At 33.0% G+C, this 18,514-nt stretch overlaps 2 protein-coding genes across 4 annotated transcripts in view; both read left to right on the top strand.

The window, feature by feature from the left end:
• The first annotated feature begins 45 nt into the window (after nt 1-45).
• Nucleotides 46-12,180, top strand: LOC148946008 (28S rRNA (uridine-N(3))-methyltransferase-like). 3 transcript variants are annotated; one of them, XM_089097934.1, is made up of 3 exons: nt 46-323; nt 6,895-7,374; nt 10,498-12,180. In XM_089097934.1, the coding sequence occupies exons 2-3, from the start codon at nt 6,896-6,898 to the stop codon at nt 11,036-11,038; spliced, it is 1,020 nt and encodes a 339-aa protein (XP_088954060.1). In that variant the 5' UTR covers nt 46-323; nt 6,895; the 3' UTR covers nt 11,039-12,180. The 3 variants fall into 3 exon arrangements, with proteins under 3 accessions (XP_088954060.1, XP_088954061.1, XP_088954062.1); XM_089097935.1 differs by having other exon boundaries at nt 46-329; XM_089097936.1 differs by lacking the exon at nt 46-323 and adding an exon at nt 4,033-4,103.
• Nucleotides 12,181-17,705: 5,525 nt separating this feature from the next.
• LOC148946007 (non-homologous end-joining factor 1-like) overlaps nt 17,706-18,514 on the top strand; it is a 53,880-nt gene continuing 53,071 nt past the window's right edge. Inside the window, exon 1 of the mRNA XM_089097576.1 lies at nt 17,706-17,857. Coding sequence (XP_088953702.1) covers nt 17,711-17,857 — 147 coding nt within the window. The 5' untranslated portion in view covers nt 17,706-17,710. The remainder of the gene's footprint in view (nt 17,858-18,514) is intronic.

Genomic DNA, 18,514 nt, shown 5'->3' with positions numbered 1-18,514 from the left:
AAAAATATTGTGCAAACATATACCCTGAATTAGAATATACCATGGATTGTTGATAGCAAAGTTTTGAATTGCAAAATTCAGTGCTATTTTTGTTGACAGCATTCAAAAAACTTAAAATGGTAGGAAAATAGTTTATATTTGAGTTGCCTATAATGAGTTTTATATTGTTATACATAAGTATTTTTGGAATGTATTAGGCCTACTCTTGAACAACCTGTTTATAAACTAATGAAATGTTTCTAACCACTTTTCAATAACTTAACAGTACTGGTTAAGAATCATGTGTGTATCAAGAAAAGCAAAAATCAGATAGCCAATACCTGGTAATTGTATGTATTACACAGCTTAAACAAGGGTTTCTCACTGCAGAAACTATATTTAAAATTTAGTTTGTTTGGGGGTTTAGTGGGAAAAAGGTACCTAGGTAAGGTTCCATATTTAATATATGCTATGGCCCACTTTACTTAACAAGCAAAACTTAATAAGCATGCTTGAACAGTGGTTGCCACTGTTGCCACACATACAAAATGATAAAACTATCAGGAATCACCCCTCTACAGGAAAGAATGTTGCTTCAGAGTGGACAGTATTTTAACAGAGTACAAGCTTATGGTAATCAGCATTTCATATATAAGAAAACATTTAATAAACCACCCCCTATGACTTCAGTATCTTCTTCCTGGAATCTCTATCTAAAGGAGTTTCCAGTGCTTGTGTACAGACATAAAAGAGGTAATGTTGTAATGACTTGTAAGCTTTTGAATGCTTACTCCTCCTGTCAAAATATCCACTACTTCTCCAATAGAGTGAGTGCCAATTGGAATAACCTTCCTGATATTGCTGTTATGGACCATGGAAGACAGAGAATTGAGTCAATGGTGCTCCATCATGACTGACCAGCAACTCTATAGGATTTTTTTCCCTTATTTTGCTGGACAGTGTGATTTAAGATAATGTGATTAATTGAAACTTACTGTATATTATAAAATAGGAATTTCATCATTTTTTATGTAGTCCCAGAACTCTAGATTATCAAAAATGTAGACAAAAGTATGAAAATGATGGTACTACTTCTCCAATAGAGTGAGTGCCAATTGGAATAACCTTCCTGATATTGCTGTTATGGACCATGGAAGACAGAGAATTGAGTCAATGGTGCTCCATCATGACTGACCAGCAACTCTATAGGATTTTTTTTTTTCCTTATTTTGCTGGACAGTGTGATTTAAGATAATGTGATTAATTGAAACTTACTGTATATTATAAAATAGGAATTTCATCATTTTTTATGTAGTCCCAGAACTCTAGATTATCAAAAATGTAGACAAAAGTATGAAAATTATGGTATTATTGATATTCTAAAAATCTCTCTATTTTTGTACTAGCATTTCACCTTCTGGAGACTTGCTATTCTACAGTCTTACCAACATTGCAATGCTACTATTTATATCCTTTTCTTGTTTCTTTGGCTTAGAATACTGCATGCATAACAGGTCAATACCAAGGGTAAGACCCCAGTACTCAAGCAGTGTCTAATCTTGGACAGATATCCTGATTAAAGACTATTGTTCATTTGCTCTTTACTGAAATCAAAATATATTACAAATACTTTCTTTTATATATAAAGTATTAAAAAAAAAAAATTGCTGTGAAATAAAATCTTGAATTGCTGAGTTTCTTGGAATTAATATATTATATAATAACTATTTAGTTCATGTTCATTAGTTTATTCCAGTCATCTTAATTAGTATAGTGATTTTCTGTTTATTTGTCATTAATTTTTTGAAGTACAAAGCATACTGTGCAAGATGCATATAGTTTTCAATAAGACACAAATGATGCAATAGGCTTACTATTCTTACAGCTAGGGAAGGGGGAAAGAGCAGTACCCAAACTCCTTTTTCTAGTAGTTTTTGTTTGTTTTAAGTTTAACTTGATTATTCAATTTAATTTTTATTCATTTTAAGATTTATTTTTTCATCAAAATTAGTACTTATTATCTTTGTTTGCTATGATCATTTATTTTAATATTGGGTTGTTTAGGTTTTTGTTTATTGTTTAGTAGCAATTTCTAGTTGTTTTTAGTTTGAATCATTTTTTTTCACTGTTTTTTTTCTGAATCAGTGAGTCATAATAACCATTGATCAAGCTATAAAATATATACAAATTAGAAACATCTTACCAAAATTTACCCACAACAGTAAAGAAAAACCCTCAATTGACTAATTGAATTTCACATTCAGATAATTTTTGGGGAGTCAAAAATCACTTTGTATAAATTCTATAAATTTTCAGTACTTTTCAGATTTAAGTTGTTCTCTTCATTTAATTAGGCTTGTTTCAAGTTTGCTTCTTCTGCAGAACTATTCAGAAAATATATCACAGCCAATCAAATTAATAAAACTGTCTATTAAAGTTATGCTGTAGATAAATTTTATTTTAACAACATGCTTTAAGAATTTGAATTGTATATCCAGAGCATCAATAGATGAGTTATTAAATACTGTCTCCTGTCAGTCTTGTTGAAGTCCCAGCCTTGTTTAAATACTTATCTAAAATAAATTTTAATTATCTGTATTTGTGACAGTAAGGTATTACTTGTATGTATGCTTCACCATTTCTTTATTGTAAAACCATGTAAAGGGGTTTTGTGTTTTTTTTGTGGAAAATTCCTGATTACTTCCATGAGTGTGCTTTAATTAAAGGTTCCCTCCTGACTTTTAACTCTACATGAAAATGGCTAAATTATTATTCAAAGGCCTTTAGAGAAGTTTTACAGTCATCAGTGGGGGAAACTGCAGTGCTTATTTTTGAGAGATGGGCTAAGTAGGGTGACCAGATTTTCTCAGACCCAATGCAGGACATACCAAAATTTGAAGAGCCCTGGAAGGAGTAGGAAGTGTGTGTGATTTCATAAAAACACTCAAAAATGTTTCTTAAACTTTTATCATCTTATGTCATTCTATGATGTCAGTCTATGCAGCGATATCTTTAGTTTTAGTAAGAAAATTAAATAAAACTTGAGTGACAGGCAATGGCAATAGGTTTATTTCAAGGAAAACAAAAGAAAACAGAACTAGACTGAGAAAAAAAGGGAAAAAAGATAATGAAACTCCTATTGAATATCCTTCTATAGTAAAAATTGAAATTTGTCAGTGAATCCACAAAAGTTTTTTGAGGATTTAGTAAAAACAGGTTCAATTAGTAAATTTCTTCCTCTCAGATTTAGCAAATTCTTCCAGGCCAGGATGGTAACACTGTTAAAGAGTCTTTATAGTTATTACTAGGCTATCATAAGCTGGAATAACCGTAGTCTTACTTAGCTACAGTTATAAGTTTTTTCTCTCAGGCTTGGTTTGTTCTTGTAGACAATCCTGCTTTCACTAAGGTATAATTTTAAAATTTATGATTTATTTCAGTTACAGTTGCTTACTTACTAAGGCAAAATATTTGTCCTGGGAATTTTTATTCCAAAGAAAATGGTAAATTTAGTAATTAACTCACAAATAAGGTCACTTAGGAATAGGCATACTTTTAAAACAAGAATTTCATAGCCTTTTGATTTCAAATAGCCTAAAAAATTCCCTTGTGTCAGAAAAGAACTTTGACCCCCCCCACCGTAGAGTGTAAATATATATAGCCTACTTTGAATTCAGAGCCATTCAAGGGCAGGGAGGGCAAGCTGCCCCAAGCATATTGCCTAGGGGTTTACCTTATATTACAATAAATCACACTTAAAAGCAATAGGGAAAATCCTGTGTCTGCTTTTATCAAAACATTTTCACTGAGATTAAAACATTTTTCTGAATATATGGGAAAAATATTAAACTTATTAAAGTAATTCTATTTTTTTTAATCTAAAACTGTTTTAATCTTTTTGAATCTTTTTTAAAAGCAGCAGGACATTTTCGAATGCAGGGCGAGGTTGTGGAATCCGGGACTGTCCCTCCCTGCACAATGTGGGACGTCTGGGCTAAGAATACAAAAGAAATTATTTTATTTTCAGCACATTTGTTTATTTTGGTCCTCTAGGGAATAAAGAGGCAGGAGCCCTTCAACCCTACCATTGGATACATTGGAGTACCTAAGTTTATAAGAAACAGGTAGGGCTACCAAAAATGTTTACTCCTTATTTAGTTTGATATTTCAATGTTCAGGCTTTTGCTATTTCATGTATTTCCATATTTTTTTTTGAAAGCTCAAGATGAGTTATTTGTTTATTTGAGTTACTCATAGTCAAGTTAATTTATTTATGAGTTTGACTTATATGGATCCATACTTGTAAGTTAAATATGAGCTGGGGTTCTACCCTCCTACACAAACTCATCTAGACATGCTATAAATTCTAAGAATAAAAATGATTGTTAATCTTGACTGTATATTAAGTTCAAAAGATGACAAAACTAAGGATGTATTGATGAAATTTTACTGTTTTAGCTTGAGAATGAGATATTTATGCTTAGCCCTTTTACCAATTTTCAGAAAATATATATTTGATCATGAAAATGTTGATTAAGTTCCAATTTTGCTTTAAAACTATGTAAATACAAAGTTTGGTCTCTTATTAATTTTTTTTTGCATGGTGAGTAACTTCTAGTCAAATTATTTTTGTATACGTATGTGTACACAGGTCCAAAATAGATTTTGTTGTCAAAATCAATAGTGGCTGATTCATTATTGGGAGTTACTTATCTATATTGTACTTGTTAACCATTTCAACCCTTTTGACAGAATCCAGAGATCTTCTATGACCTTTGGATCCTTCTTTCCGAAAATTCTTCTTTCTCATTCTTTCTGTTTAATACTGCAAATCTTGGTATTAAAAGAAATTATTTGGTCTGTGGGGAGGGGAGTATTTAGTGCAGTATGGTATATATTAGAGCAGGTGAAATTTTGACAATCTAGTATCTATGATAACTTGCTAGTACAGGGGATTCTATTTTAGTAACTTGCTAGCATAGAACAGTGGGTTCTATTTTTTTTGTAATGATTGACATAATAAACCAGCTGTTTGTTCTTATTGAATTTTGTTTGTTTGGCAATTGTGTCTGAGGTTTTTGGCTTTGCCTCGAGTGGTGTCAATTCACAAGAATCTAAGGGGGTTGAGGTAAAATTTATTTTTCAATGCATATGGTATGAAATACATAAGATTCATTTATAAAACAAGCATAAAATGACATAAATCAGTAACAATAAGCTCACAACTAAAAAAATAGTAGAGCCAATTTGTTGTTTGTTCAATTATTCAATGAAAATACCAGAAAAGGACATTTTTCAATGAAAATACTCTCAAAAAGTATTTTTCAAAATTTAAGGTGGCAAATGCACCTCCTACTACTAGCGCTCCTAATTGATAATCCTATAGGCTATACATCCTTTACCTTATCCTTACTCCTCCTTCCCTTCAAATGATCAGTTTTGTTGCTTATCATGATGGTAAATATTTCCCTTGTCTTATTCTTGACATTGCTAAAGTGAATGTAATGTGTTTTGTATGTTTTGTTAAATAGAAATGGCCTGAACTGGGCAGTGTCATCTGTTAGTGTTTAGAACACATTCTTAAAAAGTTGTTAGATCCTCTTGCTGCTCAAGGAGTTGCATGCTTTGCATTTGGTGAATGGAGAAAGTAAACATTTTAACTAGCAATAGTCATGCCTTGGATAAACCTCTGTCTTGGATAATCCTTTCTTTTACAATGCTGTCATTGTGCAAAGCTGTCCACCATGACATTCTATCAATTACCTATTTGATATTGACATTTTTCTTTCAACTGAGTTGTTTTACAGTTGAAAAAGTTTGGAAGAAAAGGAAGGTACACTTGTAGACCAAGGTTGGAATGTTGGAAGCATCTTAGACAGTGGTCAAGTATGGTTCTGAAACATGGGTGCTTAAAAAGGCAGAGCAAGATTTGTAAAATGCTTTCCAGAGGAATTGTCTCAGACAGTTTTGTGTAACTGTTTGATTGATAGTCAAGCAACAAGATGCTACAAATAATGAAGCTCTATTCAATATCGTGGATTGTAATGAAAGGAAGGTTGAGATGGCTTGGACATGTTTTATGGATGTAGGATGATAGATTGCCAAACGGAACTTCAGGGGGTAAAGAGTGAAGCTTTGAACAGATTTAGGTAAAGGATACAGCACTAGACCCTTAAAGGCCAAACCAGTGGTGCTGATCTCCGTTTCAAGGTCTTTCAGCCAAGAAGTGCAATGGAGGGGCTTGGGGCCAGCCATCCTATGATTTTGCACACCCTTCCTGCTTAATTTCGCTAGGTACCCATTTAGAGCTAAGTCAACTCCGGCTGAACTTACAGAGCCATGCCACTTATCCCCATCCCAAACCAAATAACTGGCCACACCAAAAATTGAACCCCCGCCCCTCGGGCAAAGGATTCCAAACCTTGCGCGCCAACCACTTGTCTAAGACAGCCCAGCATGAACAGATTGGGGCGGAGAAGTGTGCACAGCTGTCTTGGGCTCAGGTGGCTGGGTGCTGATGTAAGTTCCTAGTAGTAGTTGTAGTAGCATTTTTCCTTCAGTAATTAAAGGTGCTTTCTGTAATAGCAGCAGTTGACATTTCTTGCTAATTGTAGCTATTTTTTATACAAGTATAAAAAAAGATTCCATACACACAAGTATGGAAAAATTGGGAAAGGTTAAAAAAAGGGCAGATTATGTTAACAATCTTGGAAATGATAAGAAAATTTGTAAATATGTTGATATTTAAGGGCTGGAAACCCCTCCGCTCGGTGTACGTGCCTGTTCCAAGACCCTGATCATTTTATTTTTTTATAGCTTTGATTTTTCTTTGCATTTGTTTCGTTTTCAGAATATCCTTGCCTAGCAGAATTTTTGGATTTCACATATCTTGTTTTCATTTCTCTTCGTTTTCAGAATGGATTTGTCATCATCGCCTCCTGCAAGAAAGCAGAGAACAAAGAAGAGAAAACACAAAATTGATAAATATGTGGAAAGTATTCCTGATACCTTTCAAAATGAAACAAAAGAAGTATTTAGTCATGTCAAAACCATAAGTATAGCATTGCCAGGGTCAATTTTGGATAATGCACAGAGTCAAACAATAAAGGCCTTTCTGCCAGGACAAATTGCAAGGGCTGCTGTTCTATTTGAAGTAAATGAAATAGTTATTTACAATGATGGTGACGTGCCGTTCCAAGATAGTGATGCACACAGTTTTGGTAGTCACCACTGTAACAGTGTTGCCAGCATGGGTGTATTTTTGCAATATCTAGAATGTCCTCAGTTTATAAGGAAGATTTTGTTCCCCAAACATCCAGATTTGAGGACAGCACAAGAATTGAATCATGTCAAATTAGAACATATGAAAGAAGTTACTGAAGAGAGTAGATTATGGTGAGTATAGGTTGAACAAAATATCTTCAGCTATAGCAGCACACAGGATGTGTTCTTCTCTTCAGATTGATCCAAAGCATCGCCGTCATTGAAAGCCAAAAAATTATGACTTGATAGTGCTATGTTTTAGGTTTCCTACCTCCCCATCCCTTGTAGAAGCCCTTTAACACCCCTCCACTTCAAGGATCAAACCTGCAATCATTGTTTTTAGAAAAATTTTATAAGTATGTGAATGTACTGATGGGTGGCAAAGGTGCTACTGGTCCCCCTCGGAAAACCAAAGAATCAATGGTACTTGGGCATTATATGGCCTTTCTAAAAAGTCAAGTTTGGTTATGCTAATAAAATAAAATAGGATGAATATATAATAGTTTATAAACGAATTTGGGCTATATATTTGCACATTAGGGGGAAGGGTGGGGGGTAAAGCATACCGCATATTACATACGTAACCTAACCTATCATAGGTAACTTCCCCCCCCCCTAAACCCCGAAAACAACAGTTTAAATATCGAGTACGCAATGAAAACCACGCTATGCATAGCATTACTCTATAGCGCTCTCTTGAATTAACCAATCAAAAACGGGTTTTTCATGACTGGTTTCCTTGTGAAGGCCCATATAGTGCCCAAGTACCGAATCAACAAATTGCGCAACTTAGCAATTTCTTTAATAATATACCCTATAAATGATATGGACTACCACTCCCTCACCCTCCCCTTGTGTTTAATGTTAAATTAGACTAGTGCTTTCTTGAAAGAATATCTTAAATCAATAAATAGACTCTTGATAATTTCAAGTGTTACTGTTTGACTTTCAAAACATTTAAATCAAAGATTTTTTTTTAGCAAATGTAACTAAATGCACCAACTAATTCTGCATTCATTGTGACCAAAAATGTTAGAGCATTCTCTCCTGAACCATTAAGATAAAAATTCAAAGTTTAGCATTGGTGGAGGGGGGCTAAGGGGGTCAGCTACTCCTCATATATTGGATAAATTGCGTTTTAAGCTTGAATATTGCTCTTCTGTTTTTTAAAAGCCTTCTTAGTTTTTTACTTAATTTAAGTTTGTTTTTAATACCATAATAAGAGTGATCCTAAATATAAAAAGGTTTGCTCCCTCAAGTCCCCACTTTTCTCAATAAATTTAATTTTGGTACAGTCATCCCTGAAAAAAAACACCATCCAGCATCCTATTTGGTCACAAAACAAATTCAGGAGGTCTTGTACATTTTGACTTCAGTCGGATGTCGTTTTTATAGGGTAGTTGTTTCCCCCTTTTTTATTATTCAAAATTCCTGGGGTCAAAAACTTTTGAAGCGTGTATTAAAATCAATAAGTTTTACATACCTGAAATCAGCATGTAAAGTAGTTTCTTTTAATATATACATTGGTGTCAAATTTTGCTTTTATGAAGCTTTGGTCTCTGTTAATAAGATTTGCTCTTCACTTAACCTTCACTGCCATAAGTAGTTTGATATGAGGTTTTCTTAACAAAAGATGTCTAAAACTAATTTTTTATTTCTTACCTGTCTCTAGAATATCTTCTGTTGCCAATTTAGTAAATTCTTCTGTATCTATTTTCGTTTTTAAAACAATTTTCTTATAAATATCAAGACAATTTTTATAAAATAAATTTTACCAAATGAAAGAAAAAAACAGTAAATAGCCACAAAACATAAGATTTTCTAGTCACAAAGAATTGTCTTTTTGTTACAACATTCTGCTTCCCTACATATATACATATATATATATATATATATATATATATATATATATATATATATATATATATATATATATATATATATATATATATATATATATATATATATATATATATATATATATATATATATATATATATATATATATATATATATATATATATATATATATATATATATATATATATATATATATATATATATATATATATATATATATATATATATATATATATATATATATATATATATATATATATATATATATATATATATATATATATATATATTTTAATAATTTGTGGTGTAATATCTGTGTTGCAGTCCAAGCCGTTCGATCCTTGGCTCCGAAAATTGACATATGAGGTATTTTTATACTCTAAAACCTGCGAAATAGGGTATTTTATAATCTAACAATGGTTGTTTACAGACCAAATAACTGCATGGGGTATTCATAGAGAGTCTAACAGTTAAAAAAAATTCCCACATAACATCTGGTTATGTGCGGAGAGCGGAGAGCACATGGTCCTGATGCAAGTAGTAAATACTCATAGGGGGGTGGTCAGATTGGGCATCTTACCCCTGTCTCCCTTGTGGGTGACTAAGAATAAATGGAAAATTTTGTAGTAAGATTTTATAACACATGACACTTATCTTCAAACAAAAGCCGCTTTCTAAGACTGATGCGACTCCCTCTGTGTCGAATTAATTTTGGATACTGTACAAAAATGTAAATTAGACATTTATTCTTACCCATGGCTATGTTTATCCTGCATTGTTTGAAATTTATACTCTTAAATATACTTTAAAAGTAGCAACCCAAGAATATCATAGAACTTAGTCTACAGTTCTCTTTAGAAGCTTAAGAAAAGTAGATTTGACATGTTAAGAGGGTCAATATGTCTGTGGAAGTGTAGATCACCTCCAACATTAACTATGTTGTAGTCAATGGTGGACCAAAGGGGGTCATCGTCCCTCCTTGGTGGCGTGCAAATTATTTTCGTGCAGTTTTTATTTTCATTAACATAATTATGTGGAGCATCTCCCTCCCCTGCAAAAAAGGACCCCCCTACCACAAAATCCTGGATACGCAGACACCCTAACGGGTAGCGTTAGGGCCATGTCATCTACACGTTCATCGATCACCTTCCTATATGTTGCTTGGTTGTCTGCTTGTTTCAGAAAACATGAAAGGTCACATCCAAATTAATATAATCTTCTTGAAAAACTATCATCTTGAAAAATATTAAGTATAAAAACCATGCATTTTCGCAAATGTTAATGCCTGGTGTTTTTTATTTCAAACATGTTTTTGCTATATAACTGCTTGTCCAATTTATTTGCTATTATCATGTCGGCTACTCGTTGCTCTTACCTTGCTATCAAGTATTTCAGTGAAGGAATAATCAGTAAACGTCTTGGACCTCCAGGAAAATCTTATGCTAAGATTAGTGAACATTCAAATGATGTATTAGTGAACAAAAAACTTGACCCAGGTACAAGAGTTACCATAAAACTCGAACCAATAAAATCCGAAGAAAAATTTCGAAAAGGACAAATAGTATCCCCATTGACACCCCTAGCAACAACTGGAGAATATTGGGGGTGCCAAGTCCGTCTTGCCGACAGTCTAACAACTGCGATGAACCAGTCACCTTTCAAGGAAGGCTATGACCTCATAATTGGTACTTCAGAACGTGGTAAGGATGTTGATGACGTCAGATTTCCGGATTTCAAGCATGCTTTAATTGTTTTTGGGGGAGTGAGAGGCCTGGAAGAGGCTGTAGAAAATGATGACGCAATCACCACCTCAGATCCAAGTGATTTGTTTAAATTTTATATTAATATTTGTCCAAATCAGGGATCTAGGACGATAAGAACTGAAGAAGTAGTTTTCATAGCTTTATCTGTTCTACGTGATAAATTTTTTGGATAAATTGATTAAATTCCTTGCCATAAAAAATTTGCATTTTCTTTTACGTTTAGGTTTATGTCAGTATTTCGAAGGTTATTATCAGAGATTTTTCTGAAATATCAAATTAAGTTTTTCATTAATCAGAGGGGTAAGAGAGCAATGTTAGGGGGGCCGAGGGCAAGGTATGAGAAAACAGTTTCCATAGCTCTGTCCAAATGGAGTGGGAAATTTATAAGATATGGATCTCCGGCTGTTTAACGTGGAAAGATTGGGACCTAAAACTACTAGCTCCACTTATATTGCAGCGTCTGGTAATTCTATTAAAAAGTAGAAAATTTTCAACGAAAATGGGATAACTCAATTAACTAATTGTAATTGGTGTGATTTTATTTATAATTATATTCTATATATTATAATTGTAATTAAATTATATGTTAACTAAATTGATCTGTAATGTTATAATTTCAAACATTAAACATCTGTGTAAATGTTATCCATGTTATCTACAGAAAGTCGTATTTTCTTCATTGTTTATGATTGCTTATACGTCACCGCATCAGATATTACTTAATTAAAGATTTTTGCTTCAGCATCATTTTAAGGGTGCTGTCCGCATCCCTGTGTTAAGAAACTTGTATGTAGTACAACGTTTAGGATTAATTTCCTGTTATTGTATGAGAGATTATGCTGTAAGAATTCTACTTAAATGTCAACCGTAGTTTTTCATTAATCATTGGGGTAAATCTACTGAACTGCTAGAATAACCGGATTATTCGACTTATTAGGTAAGTAGTTATGTGGACTGTTGCGTGACCACGAACTCTCGTAGGTTTTCCTCCTGCGGGAATAAGTTTTTTTTTATTTATTTGGGATTGTTAAAAATAAAGTACTTATGTATTATAGCCACCACGCCCAAGAAGTGAAGTTAGGTTTACCTTAATGGTTATACCTAATAAAGATTTACCTAATAAAGGTTTACTTACCTAATAAAGGTTTACCTTTATTAGGTAAGTAGTTATGTGGACTGTTGCTTGACCGCGAACCCTCGTAGGTTTTCCTGCTGCGGGAATGTGAATTTTTTTTATTTATTTGTGATTGTTAAAAATAAGGTACTTATGTATTATAGCCACCACACCCAAGAAGTGACGTTAGGTTAATCCTAATGAAACAATTCTTACTTCATAATATGCAGAATAATTGTAGCTAACTTATTTTGCATGCAGACCCGCCATACACTACCCCCCCCGTAATGTGTAAATGTACAGCCCAAATTATATATTTTCCAGTTATTCTCCCAATATGTCTCTCTTGTTTCAACCCGTGTAGGCTACCTGTAAATTGAATTGAAACAAAACTGGAAAAACAATTTACGGGTGGTAGAATACATTAAAAATATATAATTTGGGATATATATTTGCATATTAGGGGCGTTGGTGGTAAAGTATAGCGGGTCTGAATGTAAAATGTGTTGAGCACAATTATTCTGCATATTACGAAGTAAGAATGGTTTCATTAGGATTAACCCAACGTCACTTCTTGGGTGTGGTGGCTGTAATACATAAGTACCAAAATAAAAATCTAAACTTGAATTGTGCTGTTTTGTAGATTTTACCTGCACAAATTAGTATTTGCTTTAGTATTTACGATTGCTCTTAAGTCACAATATCTGATTTACAGGAGTTTTCTGTTTGAGTACAATATTGCGTATGCTCTCCATGTCCATTTAGCGCACTGATTATGGGGCAGTGTGGAAATAGCAAAGATTTTTTACTAATACTTTCGTGACCTATCTGAGCACTAGAATCTGCCTCAGTACTATTTGGTTATACTTGAGCTCAGTTGCCCTCTGAAATGGATTTAGTATTTAATAACCAATGTTTTATGTTTTCTGTAATTTGTCCGATATCTGGAGATACAACAGGAATTTATGCAGCGAAAAGTCAATCAAGGGTCTTGACAGTAAAATAAGAATGCAAAAATTGGACTTAATCGATTTGGAATAACTATAAAGATATAAATCAAAGACGAAGTTAAAAAAAAAAAAAAAAAAAAAAAAAAAAAAAAAAAAAAAAACACCGAGTCTTAAAAAACAAGCGTGTTATTCCCTGTATCCATAAATTTATTTGTTTATTGCAAACCTGTTAGCCTACTCGCGACAATAAAGTACAAAGTGCTGCACACAATGGAGAAGAAAGTACAAAAGAAGAAAAGGAGAAAACAAGGAAGAGCACCTTGAAAAAAAAACAAGCCTGTGGCCAGCAGGAAGAAGAAGAATAGATTTTAAAAATTAATATTTCGCCTGTATCAAGCTAGACGTCTGCAGCGTTTATAAAGAAATAATATTACACAAAAAAATAAAAGGAAAAAAAAAATCCGAAATCAAAGAACAATAAAAATCAAACGACCAAACCAATAATATACAATTGCTACTTCATACCAAATTATGGTAGTAGAAAGGATACACAATTTGTGAGGTGCTCTTCCTTGTTTTCTCTTTTTCTTCTTTTGTACTCTCTTCTCAATTGGATGCAGCTATGATAACACACAAGTATATGTATGTACTCACAAATTGTAAATATTTTACTATTCTGTCTATTCTGTCGATAGTATATGGTCTAACATGGAGTAGCGACAAATACTATCGGTTTAATTGTTCTATTTTTATTCTTCTTTGGTTTTAGATTTTCCTTTTTCTTTATGAGTTGTTTTCTTTTATATTATTTCTTTCTTAATGCTGCAGATGCCTAGAATGAGAAAGCTTGAATTTTTCGGGGGGAGGGGGAGTGCCAGTAAATCTTTCAAAGATTCCATCTTCTTTGGAATAGTTGTGGATTGAGGGTTGGTACTTTCTGAATGGGTATCCAAAGAGAAAGTAAACAAAAGGGGTGTGCAAAAGGACAGAATTTCTGCCCTTTTCACTTGAAGAAGCATATAACAGAGATCGGGGCCGCCGGTACTATATTTTTTCAGTTCTGTCACGTTGAACCGTTGATATAAATAAACCAAAATTAATTAATTAAATTTGACAGCGTTTCTCACTTGTAAAAATTCAAAAAATAAAAATCTGTTGACTCTTCAAGTATTTTTAAAAGAAAAGCTGCACCTTCTTAAGATCTCTGGTGCCATATGCTTTAGCTTATTTGTTAGGTTTTTTTTACTCACTTTTGTTTCATTTTTTTTTAACTTGAGGATCAGTACTATACAAAACGGTAGTACTGCACATAGATTTCTCTTTTTATTAAACATTAATTACCAATCTTTCTTTTTCTTTGTTTAAGATACATGTGGTTGTGTAAGTACCCACTTAACTAGTTGGGACAAATATGTCAGAATTTGCAGTGTCTTTTGTACTTTATTAAATAAAAAAAAAGTTTTTTTTAAGTGAAAGTAATGAACGACGTCAGAACTTAAAACGAACAGAAATTATTCCGTATATGAAAGGGGCTGACCCCTCCTCAACGCCTCGCTCTTTACGCTAAAGTTTTTTATTGTTTAAAAGGAATAGAGTTGTGAGAAAGTCAAACTTTAGCGTAAAGAGCGAGGCGTTGAGGCGTAACTTTTGATGGGTAAGACTAAACTTGATGAAACTTATATATTTGAAATCAGCATTAAAATATGATTCTTTTGATGTATCTATTGGTATCAAAATACCTTTTTTAGAGTTTCGGTTACCATTGAGCCGGGTCACTCCTTACTTACAGTTCGTTACCACGAACTGTTTGAAACTAGTTCAATTGTGTGATATTTATTAATTAAATTTATTATAATTTCTCCATTTTTGTTGCAATTGTTCTTGCATCCTGCTCTCGCAAATTTAGCTTTTGGTGTGTTGTTGGTGAATTTCGTATTTTGATTCATAATCAAGTATTGTACTGCTACTGTTATTTTAACCTTTTAACCCTTAAATAACATTGGGTACAAGAAATATTTTTCACTTATGACAATTGTCGCTCCAGGAAGAAATGATGAAAAATGTGCCTGTTGTCAGTCTTTTATTTATTTTAATGAATAATTTTATCATTTTATTAATTTGCATTTTATTTTAATTATTTTATTAATTAAAAAATATTTTATTATTTTAATAAATAAATAAAATTATTTTCATTGATTTTAAGTGTTTTTGTTTGTTGCTTTGTATTGTCTTGACAGTATCTTGGCCGGATGTTTAAATAAAAGTTTTCCGATGATATTTCTCTTTCTTTTCATAAAACTCGCTTAGACCCAATAAATTGATAGAAGGCTCATTCCACGGGGATTACAAGAACGTAGTCCACGTGAATGACGTGAAACACTGTGTAAGACAGTGTCTTTCTTCTGATAACATGTCCACTTGACAACAATTTTATCAGTTGTTTACAAACTGTCTTTTAGCAGTTGATATTATACTCCAAATTTATCTTTGAATTATCTTTTCCGGTTTCGATTCCTCCTTGCCCCATCCCTAAAATTGAGTTTGAATGGTATATCCCAAGTCGTCCAAATTGTAACCGGGACACAAACAGCTCAAACTATTCAAATTTTTGTTCTGCATTTATCTCGTTGTCACTAAAGGATGTGCCGTCATCTTGCAACTAAGACTGGACTATCTAAATGCTGTTGTGTTATTCAAAATGCGCTATCTTGCGAAAAGGCGTTGTATTGGCGAAAGGCGTTTAGTTGTACAGGAGAGCGGAAAAACTTAAAAATTTGTTTATGATTTTTCAATATTTTACAAACCTGTTGTTTGAAGAAAAGAAGGTTTTTTAAACATCCAATGACGTGAAAAAATTTCTAACTTTTTCTAAAAAAAGATCCAATTTCTATTTGTTTTATTTTTTTACGAGTGCAATTCTTGAACTATTTTCTGTACTTTATTAATTTTTATCTCTTACGGTCGCTCACTGTAAGCAAATAACTTTATAGATTGTTATAAAAGTATTAAAAAAAACTTCAGAAGAAAGCAGTGAAACAAATTTTTCATGCAGAAGTTAATGAATTGTCAGTTCCAGATTTTTAAACTCTGATGTTACTAAAACAAGAGATTACCAAATTAGTTTTTTTATTAATATATTTCCTTCTTCATTTGAATGTTTAATCTACAAACTCTGATGTCCGCATTTACAAACTAGGGGGCTCTGAAAGTATTTCACAAAAAATCTGGCATCCAATAATTTTCTATTGTAAATCCTTACTTTTTTAAAAATTAATCTGAAAACCTTGCGTCTGAAATTAGAAGTTAGCAAAATAGACCCTAAAGATTCAATATTCTGACACCTGCAAAATTTTATATTCTGGCAGCTCCAGCTCTAGAGGTCTAACTTTTAAATACCCTTCACAGTTCTGTCTGATATGATGCCTTGTTCTTTATCTGATATTATGTCTTGTGGAAAGCATCTACTATAGTTTAGACTGTAAAGTTTTTTTGACATGTTAAAAAGTTTAGACCGGAATATACTCTTGAAAGACAGAAGTATTAGATGTCAGAATAGTATTTTAATTTTGAATATTAAATGAATTGGGCAGTAATTTTCTTATAACAAAATATCTAGAATCTGCTATACTATCAGTTCAAATGGGTTGCATCACTGGTTAGGCTACTTTATTCGCATGAAAAAAGTGCTTGGGAAAAGATTTTAGATTTTCAACTTAAAGGCAACTCTTAGTTTCCTCATGGAATCTAAACATCCTCTAAATTCAAAACCTCCCCGAAAATCAATACCCAGCGCTATCTATAATTTTGTACTTGTTAATTCTATTGTGGTGCTAAGGAAAAATGTTAAGACTATTACCAGGGGGTCGGGCCTCGCTCCTTGAAAAGAAAGACGGTTTTTTTTGTATTTCTTTCACAAAATAACTAATTTCATTTTATCATATTCTGCAAAAGTTTTGCATATTTATACCGACAAATTATTTTGTACTATAGACATTCAAAGTAAATCTTAGTATGTTTTTTAAATATTTAAAACCGACACTCAGTGTCACAGTATATATAATTAGCAGTATGATCTTTCCCTATCTCACCCATTATAAAAACCTGGACCGAGGTGCGAGTGCTCCATAAAACATATAAACATAAGCGACATTAGATCTTTTCACGGGTAGACAAGTCAGATCTCTCTTGAACGCGAAACTTGGCTTCGCGTTCATGAATAAGTGGATTCATGAATACATCCACATGAATAAGTGGATTCCGCTAATGCATGAATAAGTGGGAGGAGCTTTTTGTTCGCACCGAGAATGAAGAGCCAGAAATAATCTGCGGTAAACTTACTGCATAATTGTATAAACTGTCCTCAGCGTTAGCAAAATATATAATAGCTATTCCAAGAAATCTGTGACGTCATTCACGTGAAACCTTTTTTCTCCAAAATTAAGGCCCTCTACAAATGTTCCCGAAGCTGTCGTTTTCTCATACCGGAAAATGGTAGCATGCCAATTTTCAGAAAAAAAACTAAAGTGGTGTTTTCGAAAATTTTTTTTAACATCAATAATTAATATACATATATGCAATTATTGTTCTTTTAATAAGATTGGGTATAATATCAAACCGCTTTTGCAGGAGGATATGATGCCAACTTAAGTGGCTTTTAAGGTCCTAAATCCATTTGTGCGTGTGTTTTAGTGTTTATTCAGATGGGAGGCTCGTTGAATCAATCTGAAGCATCCCCCTTCTCATGGGCAGGCGTAATATTATAAATATTTCAGAAAATTGAAATGACTTCTTGGGTGAAGTGGAGCGAGTCTTCAGATTTGTGCTTTAAATTTTCCTCTGCTGAAAGTTCCTATTCCATAAGCTTCACTAATTTAAGCTGTATCTGGAAGGAAGAAAAGGCTGATGATGAGATTGGTAAAAAATCTGAGGTAAGACTGTTAACCATGGGCGCCCATAAGCTGAATTCCAGGGGGGGCAAACTTCGTCTAATTGCTACTTTTAATGCTATATAATAGAAATCTCAGAACAAAAATATAAAAATAAGGCAACATCATTCAGCCAGGGGGGGGGGCAAGAGCCCCCCTGCCCCCCCATATGGGCGCCCATGCTGTTAACCATTTCCATGACGTTCTAATTTCTATTAAAGAAAGGTAACTTTTGAATCAGCCCTATAGAGATTTGCCATATAATGTTTTTTTTTATTATTGATTATCGCACCAATTTTGAATTTTAAACTTTGTGGTTAAATTTTGTTTAAACTTGGGGTCCATTCCATTCCCAAAATCCTAAGTTTTACAGAGTTTCTGGGCACTTCTTATTAAGTTTATAAAACAAAAATTAAATCTTAATATTGGCCCCACCCTAAAAAAAAGTCCTGAGTGCGTCTATGCAAAATAAATCGAAACGTCCATGTTTGTATTTTTGGAATCTGAAGCTTAAGAATGGGATCAGAGAAACATCATAAAATGAATTTTCCAAAAATGATTGAAAATTCAGTTTGCGCACACATGAAAATCACAAGCATGTGGGAAACCAAGATAGAGAGATGTATGCACGAGTCTACATGGAGAGAGAGTGGGAACTTC

The sequence above is a fragment of the Artemia sp. Qi Xiang Cuo genome, chromosome 12 (genome assembly GCF_049724085.1).
Source record: "Artemia sp. Qi Xiang Cuo chromosome 12, ASM4972408v1, whole genome shotgun sequence".
Taxonomy (NCBI): domain Eukaryota; kingdom Metazoa; phylum Arthropoda; class Branchiopoda; order Anostraca; family Artemiidae; genus Artemia; species Artemia sp. Qi Xiang Cuo.
The sequence above is the reverse complement of the archived record's forward strand: the minus strand, read 5'-3'. Positions and strand labels throughout refer to the sequence as shown.

Bases quoted from the DNA above. Each gene is read 5' to 3' on its own strand.
- LOC148946008 (XM_089097934.1), top strand. From the start codon at position 6,896: ATGGATTTGTCATCATCGCCTCCTGCAAGAAAGCAGAGAACAAAGAAG. The intron at 7,375-10,497 runs GTGAGTATAGGT...CAAGTATTTCAG, and splicing joins ACTGAAGAGAGTAGATTATG to TGAAGGAATAATCAGTAAAC.